This window comes from Cherax quadricarinatus, chromosome 57 (assembly GCF_038502225.1).
Source record: "Cherax quadricarinatus isolate ZL_2023a chromosome 57, ASM3850222v1, whole genome shotgun sequence".
NCBI lineage: Eukaryota > Metazoa > Arthropoda > Malacostraca > Decapoda > Parastacidae > Cherax > Cherax quadricarinatus.
In genome coordinates, this window is record NC_091348.1 from 26,288,993 (window position 1) to 26,309,062 (window position 20,070).

At 45.8% G+C, this 20,070-nt stretch overlaps 1 protein-coding gene across 1 annotated transcript in view; it reads left to right on the plus strand.

Moving 5' to 3' along the window:
- The first annotated feature begins 390 nt into the window (after positions 1–390).
- Positions 391–20,070, plus strand: part of LOC128693431 (protein amalgam-like) — a 137,004-nt gene continuing 117,324 nt past the window's right edge. Inside the window, exons 1-3 of the mRNA XM_070097447.1 lie at positions 391–394; positions 1,663–1,760; positions 17,592–17,799. Coding sequence (XP_069953548.1) covers positions 391–394; positions 1,663–1,760; positions 17,592–17,799 — 310 coding nt within the window. The remainder of the gene's footprint in view (positions 395–1,662; positions 1,761–17,591; positions 17,800–20,070) is intronic.

A 20,070-nucleotide genomic window follows, 5' to 3' on the forward strand; every position in this document is an offset into this window, starting at 1 on the left:
TGAACAAAGTCTGAGGAATGCGAGGCGCCAACACGGACACGAAAATGTCTATCAGATAAGAAAGCAGCAAGTGTGTGTTCAGGTGCTTGAAGTGGCTCTGGATCATCGCTTTCCACGGGAGAACATCGTGAACCAAGGCAGCTTCCATATTTGTGAAGGAAACCGTTAGTGTTGAGTCCACGAACCTGTAAACACGATCGATACTTGCCTCTCCTAGCACTGCCAGCTGCGCCATTTCCTTGGCTGCTAGCTTCCTCCTGATTGGCATCCATCAGCTGGCTAGACTGTAGGAGTAGAGTACGACATGCTAGGTGGAGCAAGGTTGTGGAGGGGTTATGGTGTGTGGTGAGCCTTGAGGGGCTGGGAGGAAAAAAAACTGACCTCTACGGCATGGGTATCCCGGGGATTTGGGCGGGGAAGGGGCGGGGAGTCGAGTGAGCGGAGGCACAGGGATCTGGGTGGGGGAAACGCAGGTACTCACTTCACGTATATTCATACACACGAAGCTGCACAATTTATATTGTTCACACTTAGTTACAATAAAGACAACATTATTGTTTCCCCTGCTCATCCTGAAAGATGTGGGTAAGTGCACTGTTGAACACTGAATATGTTCCGTCATCTTCACCTACACTCAGCATCTCTTCTCCCCCTTCCTCAGTGACGTGGGGGAGGCAGCAGTGACTGATCACTCCCTCGTTACTCTCAACACCACATTGCTTTCCACAACACATGCCTCTAATTATTCCATTTCTCAGTTAATTGGAAGTATGACGCATGGTGCTGGAGGCAAATGTATTTATAAAACTTTTTCGAGGTTTGTAAATACGATAATTATCCTTCCCCACCCCCATGGGCCATCTTCCCCACCCCCATGGGCCATCTTCCCCACCCCCATGGGCCATCTTCCCCACCCCCATGGGCCATCTTCCCCACCCCCATGGGCCATCTTCCCCACCCCCATGGGCCATCTTCCCCACTACCACCACTTATCAACCTTCACAAACTACACAACACTTCCACTATTTACATTGAAACGATGCACTGGAATGCCTTCCCGGTACATTGGAATGTCTTCTCATTGTACTGGAATGTCTTCTCGCTACACTGGAATCTTCCCAATGTATTCACACTGAGTCCTATTCAGTCGTGACCTGGAATTTACCTGGAGTTTACCAGGAAAGAGTTTCAGGGGTCAACGCCCCCGCTGCCCGGTCTGAGACCAGGCCTCGTGCTGGATCAGGGTCTGATCAACCAGGATGTTACTGATGGCCGCACGTAAACCGACGTACGAACCACAGCCCGGCTGGTCATTTCCTGACTTTTGGTGTCTGTTCAACGCCTTCTTGAAGACAGCCAGGGGTCTATTTGCAATCCCCCTTATGTATGCTAGGAGGCAGTTGAACAGTCTTGGGCCCCTGACACTTATTGTATTGCCTCTTAGTGTACTCGTGGCGCTCCAAAGAGGCTGACCTGGTCAGCCACTTTAACCAAGAGCTGACATAGAAAATCCCGCAGCTAGCCCACCACACGTCCCGTCATGCCCTGGCATAGTTGGGTATTTCAGTAAATCTAATATAACAATATAATTATTACCTAAAGAATATTATCATATTCCCTAAAATACCTTAAAAAATTAACGAATGATTTTTTCTGTTACAGAGTCGCCGTATTTCGAGCAACCAGTTCAGAACGTGACGGTACAGGTGGGACGCAACGCCAAACTCACCTGTATTGTTGAGAACCTTGGCAACTATAAGGTAAATCTTACACCTGTCACGAGAACCTTGTTCACTGCTAGGTAAATCATACACCTGCCAAGAAAACCTGGTCTACTTCTAGGTAAATCTTACACCTGTCATGAGAACCTTGTTCACTGCTAGGTAAATCTTAAACCTGTCATGAGAACCTTGTTCACTGCTAGGTAAATCTTACACCTGTCATGAGAACCTTGTTCACTGCTAGGTAAATCTTACACCTGACATGAGAACCTTGTTCACTGCTAGGTAAATCTTCCACCTGACATGAGAATCTTGTTCACTGCTAGGTGAATCTTACACCTGACATGAGAACCTTGTTCACTGCTAGGTAAATCTTACACCTGTCATGAGAACCTTGTTCACTGCTAGGTAAATCTTCCACCTGACATGAGAATCTTGTTCACTGCTAGGTAAATCTTACACCTGACATGAGAACCTTGTTCACTGCTAGGTAAATCTTACACCTGACATGAGAACCTTGTTCACTGCTAGGTAAATCTTCCACCTGACATGAGAACCTTGTTCACTGCTAGGTAAATCTTACACCTGACATGAGAACCTTGTTCACTGCTAGGTAAATCTTCCACCTGACATGAGAATCTTGTTCACTGCTAGGTAAATCTTACACCTGACATGAGAACCTTGTTCACTGCTAGGTAAATCTTACACCTGACATGAGAACCTTGTTCACTGCTAGGTAAATCTTACACCTGACATGAGAACCTTGTTCACTGCTAGGTAAATCTTACACCTGACATGAGAACCTTGTTCACTGCTAGGTAAATCTTCCACCTGACATGAGAACCTTGCTCACTGCTAGGTAAATCTTACACCTGACATGAGAACCTTGCTCACTGCTAGGTAAATCTTACACCTGACATGAGAACCTTGTTCACTGCTAGGTAAATCTTACACCTGTCGTGAGAACCTTGACTACTGGGAGACGTCTTACGTCTCTCATTTTAATTTGTGAACATTACGATATAACATCAGTCTTTATAACAAGATAATATCTAAAGCACTTGTCACTGTGTATTAATGACCGTGACACAAGAAGGAAAGTCCACTTTACCTGTCACGTTACTGATGACCTCACTTGGCTTCAGCCCGGCCAGAGGTCAGCTTCCTCAAGTGATTATCAAATCTACTAGAACAGCGCTGTGTGTAACCCATAAGTATTTAATAAGTATTTCATAAGCTTTGACCACTAACGAACTGGTGTCTCTGTTAATATGTTTGAATCAATTTTCACGGCGAGTGTATTTCTAATAGTGTAAGACCATTAGAACAGATTATGGGGTACGATTTACACACACACACACACACACACACACACACACACACACACACACACACACACACACACACACACACACACACACACACACACACACACACATATATATATATATATATATATATATATATATATATATATATATATATATATATATATATATACATAGAAGAGAGGAGCTTAAGACGGCGTTTCGGTCCGCCTTGGGCCATTTACAAAGTCACACTAACGAAAAGGAACGAACGAACGAACGATAGTTCAGGTAAGATCCCAAATGGGATGAGCGGGGAAGACGGGACAGACAAAGAATAGAGCTGGAGAGGAGTGTTCTTAGTCGTAGAAATAGAGCCAGGGCTTAACCCAGCAGCGAAGGTGATCGTGGGACAAATATTGAGAAGAGAAATTCAGGCTCTTCTGTTGGGACTCAGGTGGGTTGAGCGGGGAGGACGGGACAGGCGAAGATTAGGGCTAGAGAGGAGTGTAGAATGTACGGCCTGCCAAAAACTCACAAGCCTGGTATCCCACTGAGGCCCATATCCTCGGGAATAGGCAGTGCTCCCCACCAGCTCTCAGGAATTCTCGCAAAACACCTCTCTAAACTCTTGGGCACTATCAGTCCAGCACATCTCAAACACTCGGGTGATCTTCTCAACCGCATTCGCAACATCAACATCAGGAACAAGAAACTTTCCAGCCTTGACGTAACTTCCTTATTCACCAAAGTACCTACTACACAAGCCATCGATCTCTTGCGCAGGAAAATTGACGATTCACATGATCTTCCTATTTCAGCCAGCGATTTCATCGACCTTGTTGAACTATGTGTTGGCTTTACGTATTTCTCTTTCGAAAATCACCTCTTTCAGCAGATTTTTGGACTACCCATGGGTTCGCCACTCAGTGCCGTCCTGGCGAACCTATACATGGAACATCTGGAAGCCGAGCGTTTCTCCATCATTATTCCTTCATCTGTCACATGGCTCCGTTATGTTGACGACATTCTCCTCATAACTCCCAGACGCTCTCCAAGACAAGCTCTCCAAGACAAGCTCAACCAGGTCGAGCCTTCAATCCAGTTCACACTTGAAGAAGAAGTCGACAATATTCTTCCTTTCGGATGTTCTTCTCTGCAAAACTGACCATGAACTTTGTTTTAAAGTCCATCGAAAACCCACCAACCAAAACGATCTTCTCCACTTTTACTCTTACCACGACACCAAAACTGAACGTGGTGTAATTATAGGTTTTTTCCTGCGTGCACTCAGAATCTGCAGCACTGAGTTCCTTGAGGAAGAATGCACTATAATTGAACAAGCATTTTCCAAACTCCACTATCCTCGTCATTTCATCAGAGACTGCAGACGACGGGCATTAAACATCGTCAACACACCCAGAGAAGACACTGCCGAGAAGGGATACATAGTCCTCCCCACCAACTCCATTGCTAAACACGTTTCCAACATTTTTTCCAATACGCCATTCCAAGTATCTACCTCCACAACCACGACCATCAAGGACATTACCAGTAATAGACAGGACAAACTTCCATCCTCTGCAGGGGTATACATAATCCCTTGTAATGACTGCAGAAAATTATACGTGGGCGAAACATCAAGAGACCTACAAACACGTATTTCAGAACATTAATACACAAGCAGGTCTGACGATACAAGAAATGCCTGTGTACAACACCGTAATTCACACAACCATTTAATGAACTACAGAAACTCAAGACTTATCGCCGAACAATCCTGGAATCATCGCTTATCTCTATGACCAACAACTTCAACCAGAATAATGGCTTCTATAACATAGCTGAACCACTTGCCAAGAAACTTCTTCATTGCTATCCCACATAAGAACACAGGAATGGAGGAACACTGTAGAAAGTCTGCTCACAAACTTATTCAATCTCCTTTCCAAGCTACCCAAGATTATAGACTCTATAACCCCACTCGGTACATCATCAGATGCAGCATTCTCCACCTGACCTCAGCATTCTGAACCTGACTATAAATACTCGCGTACCTTCCACCCCAGGTAGATCTGTTTGTGACTTGAAAAAGCTCACTGTGTGGGCGAAACGTTGTCAACAAAGGATCACATTATACTGCATATGTGTTTATGTTTCCATTTTGTCGGTATTTTATACCATTTATTTCCAAAGGGATAAACCTGTTTCTGTCCTGGTTAGTAGATTTTGGAAATACTTGATATGTTTAAATGAATCCAAGTGCCTGTACCGGGGAGGTACAAGCACTTGGATTCAAGAGACATGTTGGTCGAAAGTAATTGTCACGTTCTGGATTTCAATCTGAGCATTGTCCACCCACTTCTACTGCAGCTAAATGCTATTCCTACAGAGCGTCTGCTTGCAGCAGGGGTTGGGCGACTGACTCAAGTTAGCAGCTCCGGAATGGTACGCTGTGCCCAGTTGAGACCAAGAGCTGGAATACCAGACCGAGTCTTACCACACATTAGGTTTAATTTGCATACCTATGTGAATATCCGGTTTCTGGCAAGCATGCACTAACACACACCTCTTCCAGTAAATTTTAAATGAAGGCTTTGATCATTTCATCTAGTAATAATACTGCATAAATATATTACTATTAAAATTTTTCACCTCCTCGAGAATGAATCATTACTAAATATCATCAAAAGAGTACTGTTAAACCATATCACGGGTGGGGTTAGAACTCGCGATCAGAGTCATAAAACTCCAGACCGACGCCCTAGCCACTGTTATATGAGTTATGAAAAGTGTGGCCATTCTCTACAGTATATATGTTCAAATCAGTGTTATATAATGTGATATAGAATATATCACCCGTAGAATACGTGAAACAACAGGATTAATTCCTATATATCTTCACTTAAGATAATATTATAACGCTATTTCAGTATCACTTAGCATCAGCCCTGTAGTTATGTGACTTATTAAAACAATTCTAATATCTTGCTTATAACTTTCTACAACCCTGTAAACACGTTCTATGATGACCCAATGAGCAGTGCAAGTTACGTACTGCGTTACTCATTCATGAGTTAAGACAAGACAATGACGCAGTGAGATTTACAACTCTTTGTATTAATGTTAAGTAGAGCAGCACCTGCTCTTGTTTCAGTGATGGTTTAATTAAATTCACAATGTTTCAAAACATTGGCACAAATTCTACAAATGTGCAACTTCATGGTATAAATTTTAACGGTAGACATATATTGCAAATTCAGCTTAATGGGAAAGAGAATTACAGCCATAATGAATTGATAAAGGATCATCTTCTTGTATTTCTGAAGATTTTATTGACTTTGTAATGGTTATAGACGCCGGAGATATTCAATATTTCGTTGTGTATCTGGACGGCAGCCATCATGGAAAATCTTGGAAAAAAAAAATTACCCAATTATCTTCACAGGAAAAAGAAAACAGCTTTTTCTGTTTTTTTAAAATGTTGATATGTAATATAAAACAATTATAGTAATTCTAGAGTTTAAGTTTATGCGATCGAAAAGTATAGTTTAGTACAAAAATTATTTTAAATCTGTGTGTTTTTTTGCCAATTCTTGTAAGGGTCAAGAAGTTTTAATAAAAAATATATCACTTATATCAAGGAAAATATGATTAATCAAAACATAACATTCAAATGCAGAGTAATAAGATAATTTTATATCTAATCATAAGTTCTTGGTAAAACTGGAATGTGTTTTTTTAAGAAAGACGTCATGGTAGTCTTGCAATTTCTTACTAGATTTAATGTGGGTTGTTGTCGCCGCTACGAATTTTCCAAGTTTTCCTGATTTGAGTCATGTGACCTGGAGGAGGTTACCTGGAGGTTATTCCGGGGATCAACGCCCCCGCGGCCCGGTCCACGACTAAAATTTTCGAGTTTAAATCTGAACCAACGTATGTAACTTATACTCTACAGTATTTACCATCTATGCCATAAAATTGCGACAGATTATATATCAGTAATTAAAATGGTAATAAAAGTGATAACTACCATCAGATGTGCACCAGGGTAGTTTTATTTGCTGCCCAACACTATACTGATAGGACAGTTGACTGATAGGGCAATCCTTGGAGATGCAAGTATGAGCAGCAGGTCCAGCAGGGTGTGATGTGTTCATATCGCTCAGGTTCTCTATGTAGTAATAAAGGGTGGTCAGTCTATTAGCAAGAGCTTGGGAAGCCAAGCTCTTGCAGCCAAGCTTAATAAAGGTAATCTTGATTGATGATAGCGCAGTAGAAATTTTTGTGAAGTCTACAGTAGCCCAAGAATTCTGATCCTCTGTTGATGTCTTGAGTTCGTCGACACATTGGGTTGTTATGAGTTTATCCAGTCGTTTGATGAAGATATTATTATTATTATTATTATTATTATTATTATTATTATTATTATTATTATTATTATTATTATTATTATTATTATTATTATCCAACAGAAATGCTAAGCTCATTAGAGTCATACAGTGCTCATGGGGTGATTCTGAATCATAGGGTAGCAATAGTGGAGAGGAAAACAGAGGCAGAGTCAGAAAGAGCTGTGAGGATTGCTAAATGAAGTATTATCAAAGTTTGTGTAACAAATAGGTTGCTGTCAAAAAGTCAGAGATGGAGTCTGTGTCAATGGTGGGGCCGTCAGCGAGGAGGGAAGATTGTGTTAAAGTGGTAACGACGTCGGGGGTAAATTCTGTGTGCTCGTTGAAAGACAGGACAGTCCAATAGAATATGGCCTCACATTGCGCCTCTTCATTAGATACCTATGATTAAGACGGGTTTGTCCGATGTGAAAATGGGAGAGCGTCTCCCAACCTTGACATCGATGATAAAAAGACCAGAAACCTAAAGTTGGTTCGATGAAATTTGTTATGAGTCATGTCGGACCAAAGGTGTTACCAACGGTTGCGATGGCGGTTAGAGAGTACAGCTTAATAGTCTGAGTATGGTATATCTCTATATGAAATTGGGAGGTCATGTACCGCTACCGCGCAGCAGTGTCTGCCTTCTCGTTGCCCTGAACATCAACATGACCAGCGACCCAGCAGAAACGATTTCTTTGTTTCTGCCAGAAATGCAGGGCAATCTAAGATGTATACGAAGAACTAGGGGATGATGCGAATAAACTTTTTTAATAGCTTGCAAAGCACTAAGGGAGTCTGAGATTACTACAAACGTTTAGGTAGATATAGATGCAATACGAATAATTGAGATAACAATTGCATACAGTTCTTCCGTAAAAATGCTAGCCGTGTCAAGAAAATGCCCTCGCCCGACGCTGTCCAGGAACACTGCTGCAAACCCGACACCGTCAGAGGATTTAGAACCATCAGTGTACACTGCAACGGCATGAGAATGAGACCGGAAATAGTTGAGAAAAATGGAGCGAGAAGCAACTGTATGTATTTGAGCTTTCGCGCTCGTCAGTGATGAGGAACAAACATGAAGTGTAGGAACCATCCAGAAGGGGTAAGAGAAAAGTTAGATGCAAGATGAACATAAAAAGGCAGCAACTGAAGAGAAGTCAAGAGCGAGTGAAGACGACGACGAAAGGGATGGAATAAACAGGGATGGTAAACAAATAATGGACCTCTACTAAAATCAGTAATTATCCTTTATGTAGACGGATCATCGTGAAGGTCATGAGAAGAGACAAAATAACGGAGACAATGGGTATCACGGTGACTGGTCGAGGATGGAACATTCACCTCCATATGTAGGCTCTCGACAGGAGAGGAGCGAAAAGATCCTAGAAATAAACGTAATCCCTGATGATGGACGGGATCAAGTTTAGAAAAAGTTGCGGGAGAGGCTGCGGAATATACAGGGTGCGGCGGGAAAAAAATCCCAGATTTTAAACGCTTGATAAAAGGCATGGTAAATGCTGTTTAAATCATCTTATATAAAGTACATGTGCATGGAATACAGTTTACCTGCAATTGGTTTCGAATATGATATCGTCCAGATGGTGGACTTTATTTGCAATGCAACTTTGTAGTCGATTTCTCAAGTTACGCATCACTCGACAGGTCATTTCTGGCTTTATCGCTGCAGTTTCTTGGCGTATAGCAACCATCAGTTCATCAATGGTTCTTGGTCGATGTTTTTAGACTTCAGCTTTCAGGTGACCCCTAAGAAAAAAGTCACAAAGATCGAGATCAGGGAACAGTTCTCGCAAAACTCCCATTGATTTCGCTGCCCACACGGCGAGAAGATCAAGCCATGAGGGTAACTGAAAATGGAAGGCATATATTATCGGAAGACCCCACTACGATCCGCCCCGCTACACTAGAGCCGAACCAATGACTCAGCGAAATTCGGGAGGTTTTTATCGCCGCACCTGTAACTGGTCGCCATAGTTTAGTTTAAGCAAAATTAGAGCTGAATGCAGTCGAAGAAAAGTTCGATGATCCGCCCCCTACAAATGATGAGCGAGGGTTTTATGGAGGTTCAGCCGACTACGGCAAGTTGCTTTCAGGGAGGTAATGTGAGGCTTCCAGGACAGCCGGCGATCAAACAGAACGCCGAGAAATCTGACCGTATCACTTACAGGGATACGGGATTCATACAGGTACAATGGAGTATCAGAGATAACTGAACGTCTGGTGAAAGTAATTTGGTGCTTTTAAGCACTAGAAAATTTAAACCTATGCCTAGTGGCCCAATGGGAAACACGATTGATAGTATTCAGGAGTGAGGCTGCTACTAGGCAATAGTCATCGCCTGCACGGAAAGTTATGACCGAATATTAGATGGGAGAACAGAGGTTAGATAATTTATAGACAGTAGAAACAGAGTAGTGCTAAGTACACATCCCTGAGGGACACCTTCAGTTTCGACAAAGTCCGGGAAAAGCGAATTTTTAACCCGAACACGGAAATGTCTCTCAGATAAGAAGTTTTTAAGGAAAAGTGGTAGATTATCTCGGAGGCCTAAGGAATGAATTTGGGCCAAGATGTTATATCTCCAGGTGGTGTCATATGCCTTATCAGGAACAAAAAAGACCACTATAACTAAATCGTTACTAGCAAAGGCATTACAAACACTGATATCTAAGCGAAGTAAGGGGTCAATAGCAGAGAGGCCCTGACGAAAGCCAAACTGACTAGTGGAGAGGCTATTGTCTCTCTAAATACCACAACAAACATCTATTTACTAGACGTTCCATTAACTTACAAACTTGCTAATGACTTGGTTTATGAAAAGTGAGAGCAACGGCAGTTTTCCACAGCTGGGGAAGAATCCCTTGTGAGCAAATAAGATGAAAAAGAATTAAGAGAACTGCAAGGGATGACGGATGTAAACGCTGAAGCATACGAATATGAATGGCATCAGGCTCAGCTGCCGACGATAGGCAAGTGAAAAGTGTTGACTCTGGTTCCAGAAACGTAAAAGAAAGTGTAAAGTAGTAACTCTATGGTAGACTTGAAGGAAAGAAACGAGGGAAATAGATGCAGCCCAATCTCTGTGGCAGCTTCAAGAGGTCTTGCAATGCTCACACCCGCAACCCGAAGAACGGGAGCTGGATCTGGAGAATACTCGTCACTCAATTTCTGTACCTTTTTCCATCCTGCACTCATAGAGGAAGCCGAAGTAACGGAAGAAACATAATCCCGCCAATAAGTGCTTTGAGCTTCGTAGACGACACCATATGCAACCACTCCCACCCGCTTAAAATCAAGGAGTCACTCTGTGGTCCTATTGTAACGATACCGGCGTTTCAAACGTACTGCACGGACACAAGCAGAAGACCATCAAGACACGCATTTCTGAGAGTGCCTACTCCAGGACTGAGGAATTAAATGCGCAGCCGCGGTTAAAATCGAAGTTAAAAATAGTTGTAATAGCTCGTTAGTGGAGGACGAGGATACTTCCTCACTAAACACAGTTTGACGTAAGTAAAGGTCCCAGTTCGCCCGTTCAAATTGCCAACGTGGACTTCGAGGCGGGCAAGAATAAGAATGGGAAATAAGAAGGATAGGAAAATGATCGCTGTCATGTAAATATTTAAGCACAGACCAGGTAAAGTTGAATGCAGCTGACGAGAAGTAAACTGAGAGATTAATGCAAGAGGTTGAGTGCGAGGATCAAAATGAGTGGAAGTACCAGTGTTTAAAACATGGAGTAGAAGAGAGGAAATGATGAACATTAAAATAACTTAATAAGAGAAGAGGTGGCAGTAAGGAAGAAACCAGAAATGCTACATCTGGAATATACATTGCTCGAGAAGGAGAAAGATAGAAAGAGTGGACTGTATACCACTTTTTCAAGTATATGCGAGTTACAGTGTAATGCAGCGAAGTATGAACAGAATCTGATGGTATGGTACACCAGTTCGTACAAGAGGTGCACTTTCATTAAAGGTTCCATCGGGAAAAGGATCCGATGAATGCAATAAAATATAGACCAAGACAGGATGGATAACAGAGAAGTGCAATTTAGGTTCTTGTTAACAGACACAAACAGGAAAAAATTGGGAGAGCAACACCTGATGCCACCCTGATTACTCCTTAGGCCTCGAATATTCCACTGTTAATAACTCATGATTTGCGAGACCAGAGAGGGATTAGGACATCTTCAGATTCCACGGCAAACTACAACACCACCAAGTACCTCACTGGAATAGGATGGTCAACGATACCTTTTCCCCAACCTAGGAACTAGAATGCCTGAGGGAAGAACCCCAAAGACTAAACACCGGAGAGGGACAGGGGAGGGGAAATTGGTGTGTAATTAGGTTCGGTCGGAGGAAGAAGACCGAAAGATCCAATTCCTCAGACCAAAAACCTCTTTATTACAAGGAGTCCCTCCCTCTTTCCTTCCTTAACGACGTTAATCAAGACAGATTTCTTTGTCCTCAGAGCTGGAGAAGACAGAATCTGCAAACCACTGAAAGTAGTTGTAGCAGTAGGAATGATGAGTTTTTCAGCTGCGAAATCGTCATTACACTATTCTTCAAAGTAGCTGCTGGGGCTGGTCTGGAGGAGTCATTTATTGTCCCACTACTGGGCTTAATCTTCACACGATATGAATACATCGTGGAAGATCAGAGAGTGCCTCTCCTCAACAGGGATCGTAGGGATACTGCAAACGTGATGGGGTACAATTGAAGATTGAGACACTTACGCAACATATGGGAATCTTTAAAGATTCAACAAACATTCCCATATGTTGCATAAGTGTCTCAGTCTTCAACTTGTCGGTTTTAAACCATTTATCACATGGGGTGCAGTTGTTACGTCCAGGAGGCTACCAGTCAAGTCCTTTTCGATGTCGATGCTACAGTTATTGAGTCCACTTGAAGTCAGTACTTTAAGAGGAAGCAACAGACACCTCGACCCCAACAGGACCCAAATGTAAATCCCTTCTTTTTAACTTTATTTGGTTGTGCTGGTTTAAATATATTTAGCATTCTGCTTTATGATCCTATAACGTGTGTGAGTGTCTTGAAGACCATTGTAAAAACTAGTATGTACCCAATCCTAGATAAAAAAAAGCTTATAAATTACTTATTTTCTTGCTGATAAAGAGAGATATTAGAGTAAAATGATTATTAACATAATATGTATCAGCCCTGAATTAGGTAGAAGATTTGAGAGTAAAGAAGATGTATATCAAAATATACATTAATGAATAACGTGTATATTGTCTTCAAAACTGCAAGTGAATGAGGTAGTAATGACAGAGCTCACTGGCACCATGGCTCACTGGCACCATGGCTCACTGGTACCATGGCTCACTGGCACCATGGCTCACTGGCACCATGGCTCACTGGCACCATGGCTCACTGGCACCATGGCTCACTGGTACCATGGCTCACTGGTATCATGGCTCACTGGCACCATGGCTCACTGGCACCATGGCTCACTGGCACCATGGCTCACTGGCACCATGGCTCACTGGCACCATGGCTCACTGATACCATGGCTCACTGGCACCGTGGCTCACTGGCACCGTGGCTCACTGATACCATGGCTCACTGGCACCGTGGCTCACTGGTACCATGGCTCACTGATACCATGGCTCACTGATACCATGGCTCACTAGCACCATGGCTCACTGGCACCATGGCTCACTGATACCATGGCTCACTGGCACCATGGCTCACTGGCACCATGGCTCACTGATACCATGGCTCACTGACACCATGGCTCACTGGCACCATGGCTCGCTGGCACCATGGCTCACTGGCACCATGGCTCACTGATACCATGGCTCACTGGCACCGTGGCTCACTGGCATCATGCCTCACTGGCACCATGGCTCACTGGTACCATGGCTCACTGGCACCGTGGCTCACTGGCATCATGGCTCACTGGCACCATGGCTCACTGGCACCATGGCTCACTGGCACCATGGCTCACTGGCACCATGGCTCACTGGCACCATGGCTCACTGGCACCATGGCTCACTGGCACCGTGGCTCACTGGCACCATGGCTCACTGGCACCATGGCTCACTGGCACCGTGGCTCACTGGTATCATGGCTCACTGGCACCATGGCTCACTGGCACCATGGCTCACTGGCACCATGGCTCACTGGCACCATGGCTCACTGGCACCATGGCTCACTGGCACCATGGCTCACTGGCACCGTGGCTCACTGGCACCATGGCTCACTGGCACCATGGCTCACTGGTACCATGGCTCACTGGCACCGTGGCTCACTGGCATCATGGCTCACTGGCACCATGGCTCACTGGCACCATGGCTCACTGGCACCATGGCTCACTGGCACCATGGCTCACTGGCACCATGGCTCACTGATACCATGGCTCACTGGCACCGTGGCTCACTGGCATCATGGCTCACTGGCACCATGGCTCACTGGTACCATGGCTCACTGGCACCATGGCTCACTGGCACCATGGCTCACTGGCACCATGGCTCACTGATACCATGGCTCACTGGCACCGTGGCTCACTGGCATCATGGCTCACTGGCACCATGGCTCACTGATACCATGGCTCACTGGCACCATGGCTCACTGGCACCATGGCTCACTGGCACCATGGCTCACTGATACCATGGCTCACTGGCACCGTGGCTCACTGGTAGCATGGCTCACTGGCACCATGGCTCACTGGTGCCATGGCTCACTGGCACCATGGCTCACTGGTACCATGGCTCACTAGTACCATGGCTCACTGGTACCATGGCTCAATGGCACCATTGCTCACTGGCACCATGGCTCACTGGCACCATGGCTCACTGGCATCATGGCTCACTGGTACCATGGCTCACTGGCACCGTGGCTCACTTGTACCATGGCTCACTGGCACCATGGCTCACTTGCACCATGGCTCACTGGCACCATGGCTCACTGGCACCATGGCTCACTGGCACCATGGCTCACTGATACCATGGCTCACTGGCACCATGGCTCACTGGTACCATGGCTCACTGGCACCATGGCTCACTGGTGCCATGGCTCACTGGCACCATGGCTCACTGGTACCATGGCTCACTGGAACCATGGCTCACTGGTACCATGGCTCACTGGCACCATGGCTCACTGGCACCATGGCTCACTGGTACCATGGCTCACTGGTACCGTGGCTCACTGGCACCATTGCTCACTGGCACCATGGCTCACTGGTACCATGGCTCACTGGCACCATGGCTCACTGGCACCATGGCTCACTGGTACCATGGCTCACTGGCACCATGGCTCACTGGTACCATGGCTCACTGGTACCATGGCTCACTGGCACCATGGCTCACTGGCACCATGGCTCACTGGTACCATGGCTCACTGGCACCATGGCTCACTGGCACCATGGCTCACTGGTACCATGGCTCACTGGTACCATGGCTCACTGGTACCATGGCTCACTGGCACCATGGCTCACTGGTACCATGGCTCACTGGTACCATGGCTCACTGGCACCATGGCTCACTGGTACCATGGCTCACTGTCACCATGGCTCACTGGTACCATGGCTCACTGTCACCATGGCTCACTGGTACCATGGCTCACTGGTACCATGGCTCACTGGCACCATGGCTCACTGGTACCATGGCTCACTGGTACCATGGCTCACTGGTACCATGGCTCACTGGTACCATGGCTCACTGGTACCATGGCTCACTGGTACCATGGCTCACTGGTACCATGGCTCACTGGTACCATGGTTCACTGGTGCCATGGCTCACTGGCTGGCTCACTGGCACCATGGCTCACTGGTACCATGCCTCACTGGTACCATGGCTCACTGGTACCGTGGCTCACTGGCACCATTGCTCACTGGCACCATGGCTCACTGGCACCATGGCTCACTGGTACCATGGATCACTGGTACCATGGCTCACTGGTACCATGGCTCACTGGCACCATTGCTCACTGGCACCATGGCTCACTGATACCATGGCTCACTGGTACCATGGCTCACTGGTACCATGGCTCACTGGTACCATGGCTCACTGGCACCATGGCTCACTGGTACCATGGCTCACTGGCACCATGGCTCACTGGTACCATGGCTCACTGGCACCATGGCTCACTGGCACCATGGCTCACTGGTACCATGGCTCACTGGCACCATGGCTCACTGGTACCATGGCTCACTGGCACCGTGGCTCACTGGCACTATGGCTCACTGGTACCATGGCTCACTGGCACCATGGCTCACTGGTACCATGGCTCACTGGCACCATGGCTCACTGGTACCATGGCTCACTGGTACCATGGCTCACTGGTACCATGGCTCACTGGTACCATGGCTCAATGTCACCGTGGCTCACCATGGCTCCCTGGTACCATGGCTCACTGGCACCATGGCTCACTGGTACCATGGCTCACTGGCACCATGGCTCACTGGTACCATGGCTCACTGGTACCATGGCTCACTGGCACCATGGCTCACTGGTACCATGGCTCACTGGCACCATGGCTCACTGGTCCCATGGCTCACTGGCACCATGGCTCACTGGTACCATGGCTCACTGGTGGCTCACTGTCACCATGGCTCACTGGCCATGGCTCACTGGCACCATGGCTCACTGGCTGGCTCACTGGCACCATGGCTCACTGATACCATGGCTCACTGGCACCATGGCTCACTGGTACCATGGCTCACTGGCACCGTGGCTCACTGGCACCATGGCTCACTGGTACCATGGCTCACTGGCACCATGGCTCACTGGTACCATGGCTCACTGGCACCGTGGCTCACTGGCACCATGGCTCACTGGTACCATGGCTCACTGGCACCATGGCTCACTGGTACCATGGCTCACTGGCACCGTGGCTCACTGGCACAATGGCTCACTGGTACCATGGCTCACTGGCACCATGGCTCACTGGTACCATGGCTCACTGGCACCATGGCTCACTGGTACCATGGCTCACTGGTACCATGGCTCACTGGCACCATGGCTCACTGGTACCATGGCTCACTGGCACCATGGCTCACTGGTACCATGGCTCACTGGCACCATGGCTCACTGGTACCATGGCTCACTGGCACCATGGCTCACTGGTACCATGGCTCACTGGTACCATGGCTCACTGGCACCGTGGCTCACTGGCACCATGGCTCACTGATACCATGGCTCACTGGCACCATGGCTCACTGGTACCATGGCTCACTGGCACCGTGGCTCACTGGCACCATGGCTCACTGGTACCATGGCTCACTGGCACCATGGCTCACTGGTACCATGGCTCACTGGCACCGTGGCTCACTGGCACCATGGCTCACTGGTACCATGGCTCACTGGCACCATGGCTCACTGGTACCATGGCTCACTGGCACCGTGGCTCACTGGCACTATGGCTCACTGGTACCATGGCTCACTGGCACCATGGCTCACTGGTACCATGGCTCACTGGCACCATGGCTCACTGGTACCATGGCTCACTGGTACCATGGCTCACTGGCACCATGGCTCACTGGTACCATGGCTCACTGGCACCGTGGCTCACTGGCACCATGGCTCACTGGTACCATGGCTCACTGGCACCGTGGCTCACTGGTACCATGGCTCACTGGCACCATGGCTCACTGTCACCAAGTCACTCTCTCGCCATGTGGAACGGCACCACTGAACAGGTCGTTTAATTATATGGAAAACTCTCAGGTGGTTTATTTTCCCCTGACGAATAAGCCAGCGTCAACTAACGCAAGCTGATAACTTGGAAAGCTTAGCAATCGTTGTCAAGAGGATGCTTAACGACGGATATAAAGCTTCGATTAGCCAGTGTTTGAGCAACCAGTGACGATACCAGCACTTGTAAGTCTTAAGCATAGATATTTAGCGCTGGTAATTCGACGGTTGTGTAGTATGTAAACGGAACATCATCTGACAAACACCTCTATCAGAAAATGCTCCTTGGCTTCTTAATGCATAAACCACTTCTAGTATTTAATACTAGAAGACTAGTGTACTTTGCTTATAAGCTAAGGTGGTACTTTGCTTATAAGCTCAGGCGGCAATTTGCTTATAAGCTCAGGGGGAAATATTGAGTATGTATCTATAAAGAGTACTTAAAGTATGTAATATGAGTCAGTGGGTGTGCTTTGCTTGTCAGGTAGCCTGGGGTTACAAAGGTACCGGTGCTGTTCTGACGGTTTCCACACAAGTCATCACCAACAACCCCCGCATCTCCATTCAGCGGGAGCAGCGCTCCACCTGGGTGTTGACCATCGCCAACGTGACCAGGCAGGACCAGGGCCACTACCGGTGCCAGGTCAACACTTCCCCGCCCAGGTCCATCGCCGGGTTCCTTGCTGTCGTAGGTGAGGCCACCACTTCATGTCTAAACCTCAGGAGAAATCACATTTTGGCTTCTAGTTAGAATGTATCCAAACAGATAATTGTTATCTAAAGGGACGAAAGAACATAGCTGATGGAACAGGAATATACAATGTGCTGGAGAGAAAAAAATCCAGGAAAATTGAGAATAGGTATATAGAGTAGGAAATACCAAATATTCTAAGACTGAAAGAACATAAACAAAGGTACAGAAGAATTGATACACAAAACAATAATAATAAATATTCAAAGTGGAAAAGAAAATGTAACACAATATAACAAAAGTGAAAAAAATAAAACAAGAGTAAGAGAAATTTACAAGAGAAAGTAGAAGAGGAATGAGGAAACTGTGAAAAAGTTGTGAAATGGCAAAGTAGATGGCTAAAACAGGAAAGTATGGAGGTTTAATGAAGGCAATGGATGGAATAAAAACAGAAATGTTAAAAGCAGGTGGGGATATAGTTTTAGAGTGGTTACTGCTTTTAATAAATGCATGGAAGAGGGTAAGGTACATATGGATTGCCAGATAGCATGCATAGTTCCTTTGTATAAAGGCAAAGCGGACATAAGAGAATGCAAAAATTATAGGGGAATAAGTCTGTTGAGTATACCTGGTAAAGTGTATGGTAGAGTTATTATTGACAAAATTAATAGAACGACGGAGAGTAAGATAGCAGATGAACAAGGAGGTTTTAGGAAGGGCAGGAGGTGTGTAGACCAAGTGTTTATAGTGAAACATATAGGTGAACAGTATTTAGATAAGGGTAAACAGGTTTCCGTGGTATTTATGGATTTGGACAAGGCGTATGACAGGGTGGATAGGGAGGCAATGTGGCAGATGTTGCAAATGTATGGAATAAGAGGTAGTGTAGATGAATGGTTCCGAGAACCGACAAGTTGATAAATTAAACACCTGTGCAACATTTGGGTATCTTTAATGAAGAAACGTTTCGCCACACAGTGGCTTCATGGATTGATGAAGTCACTGTGTGGCGAAACGTTTCCTCATTAAAGATACCCAAGTGTTGCACGTGTCTAATTTATCAATAAGAGGTAGGTTACTGAAAGCAGTGAAGAGTTTTTACGAGGATAGCGAGGCTCAGGTTACAGTAAGTAGGAAAGAAGGAGATTATTTCCCAGTAAAAGTAGGCCTATAACAAGGATGTGTGGTGTCACCATGGTTGTTCAATATATTTATAGATGGGACTGCTCGGGTGTTGGAGAGAGGTGTGGGGTTATATGATAAGGAATCTAACACACAGTGGGAGTAGTCACAGTTGGTTTTTGCTGATGACACTGTTCTTTTGGGAGATTCTGAAGAGAAGATGCAGAGCTTGGTTAATGAGTTTGGTAGGGTATGTAAGAGAAGAAAATTAAGAGTGAACATAGGAAAGAGTAAGGTGATGAGGATAACAAAAAAAAATAATGAAAGATTGGATATCAGATTGGAAGGAGAGAAAATATGGAGGAAGTGAATATATTCAGATATTTGGGAGTGGACGTGTCAGCAGATGGATCTATGAAAGACGAGGTGAATCATAAAATTGATGAGAAAGTGAGTGATGCACTGTGGAGAGAAAGAGCCTTACCAATGGAAGCAAAGTTGTGAATGTATGAGAGTATAGTTATACCAGTGCTCTTATATGGGTGTGAAACAAGGGTGGTGAATGTTGCAACAAGGAGAAGGCTGGAGGCAGCGGAGATGTCGTATCTGAGGGCAATGTGATGTGTGAATATAATGCGGATAATCTGTAGTTTTGAAATTAGGAGGTGCCGGGTTACTGAAAGTATTATCAAGAGGGCTGAGGAGGGGTTGTTGAGGTGGTTCGGCCATTTAGAGAGGATGGAACGAAATAGAATGACTTGGAGAGCATATAAATATGTTGCGAAAGGATGGTGGGGTAAGAGTCGGAGGGAGGGGGTAAAGGAGGCTTTGTGTGGAAGGGGCTTGGATTTCCAGCAAGCATGAGGGAGCGTGTTAGATAGGAGCGAGTGGATACAATTGGTTTATATGACTTTGCGTGCTGTTGGAGTGTAAGTAAGGTAACATTTGTGAAACGATTCAGGGAAACCGGCAGTCAGGACTTGAGGTGGGAAGTACAGTGTCTGCACTCTGAAAGAGGGGTGTTGATAAGGTGCAGTTTTATAACTGTAGTGTAAGCACGTCTCTGGCAAGACAGTGATGGAGTGAATGACGATGAAAGTGTTCCTTCTTTTCCGGGTCACCCTGCCTGGGTGGGAAACGGCCTATGTAT